At 33.3% G+C, this 3032-nt stretch overlaps 1 protein-coding gene across 1 annotated transcript; it reads left to right on the forward strand.

Moving 5' to 3' along the window:
• Positions 1 to 322: 322 nt before the first annotated feature.
• LOC107825584 (acidic endochitinase) lies at positions 323 to 1884 on the forward strand. The gene is given in 2 exon segments (NM_001326153.1): positions 323 to 708; positions 1253 to 1884. Coding segments are annotated over 2 exon segments (876 nt in total). The 5' UTR covers positions 323 to 361; the 3' UTR covers positions 1782 to 1884.
• Positions 1885 to 3032: the final 1148 nt, after the last annotated feature.

Below are 3032 nucleotides of genomic sequence, written 5' to 3' on the forward strand. Positions count from 1 at the left end.
ACTACAATTTTTTTATTTTACAACGATGGAAAAAGAAAGTGGAAAGAAAAAAAAAAGAACAGTAAGAATTGAACCAAATCTATTATATATGTAGATGTAGAAGTCTTGCCATTGGACATTATTGTGCTATAGGCGCGAAGCATGGAGCATACCATAGGGAGGAAAGAGAGTCCGGAGGTCAATTTTAGTATAGTAAATGATTGACAGAAAGTTGACCTCAAGTCAACTATGTAAATTTCCACGAAATACCAAGCAAACACACATCCACCAACTATAAATAACAGGTATGCTTCTCAATCTTGATATAATCTATCCAATAATTTGAAGTGTTAGCACACACACACAAAAAAAACTTAAAGTTATGATCAAATATAGTTTTCTTTTGACAGCATTAGTGCTATTTCTTCGAGCATTAAAACTAGAAGCAGGGGATATAGTAATATATTGGGGCCAAAATGGGAATGAAGGTAGCTTAGCTGACACTTGTGCAACAAATAACTATGCCATTGTCAATATTGCTTTCCTTGTAGTTTTTGGGAATGGCCAAAATCCAGTGCTAAATTTAGCTGGTCATTGTGATCCAAATGCTGGTGCATGCACTGGCTTAAGCAATGACATTAGAGCTTGTCAAAACCAAGGCATCAAAGTTATGCTTTCTCTTGGTGGTGGTGCTGGAAGCTATTTTCTTTCTTCTGCTGATGATGCTATGTAAGATTTATATTAGCATCATAGATTTATATTAGAATCATAGGTGAAAAGATTGGAAAACTACATATAAGGTGTAGAGATACTCTTAATACTGTTTGGACCAAAACAGATAATATCATACCATATTAAGATTATCTTTAGGCTGGTTGAGCACAACAAACCGCTATAAAATCCACTAGCCCGACTAATTTAGGTTTTCATCACGAGAACCGATAAGGGGGACATAATTCCTACCAAGAATTTCTCCATTCTCGAATATTAAATGAATTGACACACAAGGAAAACTCATCTAATATAGTACTCTCTTCGTTACATTTTATATGATATTCTTTCCTTAATAGTCTATTCTAAAAAGAGTGATACCTTTATATATTTGAAAACTCTTCAACTTTTCATTTTACATTATTCCCTTAGTCGCATGCTTTTATAACCATCTAAATGTATGACATGTGTAAGATCACAGTTCTAAAGTAATTCTAGCATGTGGTAAGTCTTTTTTTTCTTTCCTAAATTATGTGCTCATTATTTGTCAAAAACATTGCAGGAATGTGGCAAATTATTTGTGGAACAATTATCTTGGAGGTCAATCAAACACACGTCCACTAGGAGATGCAGTTCTAGATGGAATTGATTTTGATATAGAAGGCGGGACAACACAACATTGGGATGAATTAGCAAAAACTCTATCACAATTTAGCCAACAAAGGAAAGTATACTTAACTGCAGCTCCACAATGTCCATTCCCAGATACATGGTTAAATGGGGCACTTTCCACTGGCTTATTTGATTATGTTTGGGTTCAATTTTACAATAATCCACCGTGTCAATACTCCGGTGGGAGCGCGGACAATTTAAAAAATTACTGGAATCAGTGGAACGCGATTCAAGCTGGAAAAATTTTTCTGGGATTGCCAGCAGCTCAAGGAGCAGCTGGAAGTGGTTTTATACCATCTGATGTTCTTGTTTCTCAGGTTTTACCATTAATTAATGGTTCACCAAAGTATGGGGGTGTTATGCTTTGGTCTAAATTTTATGACAATGGTTATAGCTCTGCTATTAAGGCTAATGTTTGAGATATATGATCATAGCTAGTCAGCTTGTATTAATATGATGACGTCAATAATGTTATATTATAAACTATATAGTACTCAATAATAAGGCTTTGAAAGTTACTTATTAAAAAATGTTACTTATTGTATGGTGTGTTTTTACAAGATTGTGTTGTGTTACTTGTTTAAGTGTATCATAGTTAACTAATATAAATTGGCCTGAAACCCAATACGAAGAACTAAAAGAATTACCAAGTGTAACAAAAGATATTCGGTGCGCACGAAGTATCTCGCGTTCATGCATGTCCGCGACTAAGATATTGAAGGTTTTAACAGTCCTCTTTCTATACTCATATACTTTTAGAGCTCGTTTGATTCGGGAAAAGTTATACTAAAATTATACTGTGCAAATTATAATACGAAGATTAAATAAATACGAGATCATTTAACGAATGTTTTTCACGGTTTATGTTTAACATCTAATTTCCTGGTCCATCATACTGACAATTGACAAAGACATTATTTGCATATTAATGTCCAGAAGAAATAGGACAATATGCGTACATTAACTCGCATGTCAAGCACACGGTATCAGTTACTCCTTTAGTTAGTACAAATTCAGAAGCGTGGGACCAATTATTTAGAGTAATAATTATCCTTCAATTTGAAATAGTATAAAAGATAAAAACAGTAAATATTTTTTATAATCACACAAATGTCATGGCCCAATAAATTTTTTATCTCTTAAACTTTTATGACCACAAGTTTCAAAACCCTCCTTCTTTTCTCCTTAAACTCTATGCCGAGTCAAAATGCCTCATTTAAATTGAAATGGAGGAAGTATATATTAGTAATAATGAAAGAAAATATAAGTAGTAAACAGTGATTAACAAGAAAGCAAACATCACATTAAAATTAAAGTGTAATAGTTTAATTAATTTAATTTATTTTAAAATTGTGAAAATTGTACAAAATTATATTTCGTTTTGAACCCATAGCGTCATAAGTGTAATGGATTCATTGATAAAAACTTCTAGGCCGAATCCAACAACAACGATCCAGTAAAATTTCACAAGTGTGGCTTAGGAGGGTAGTGTGTACGCAAGCCTTATCTATACCCCAATGGGACAGAGAGATTGTTTCCGATGACCATCGGTTCAGAAAGACAAAAAGAAAACGAGAAAAGATAATATATCAGCATCTTCAACAAAAATCATAGAAATAGTAACGATATCATAAAAATCATAAAGTAGATGGCATGCACCTCTGAGCGGG

This window comes from Nicotiana tabacum, chromosome 13 (genome assembly GCF_000715075.1).
Source record: "Nicotiana tabacum cultivar K326 chromosome 13, ASM71507v2, whole genome shotgun sequence".
Taxonomy (NCBI): Eukaryota; Viridiplantae; Streptophyta; class Magnoliopsida; order Solanales; family Solanaceae; genus Nicotiana; species Nicotiana tabacum.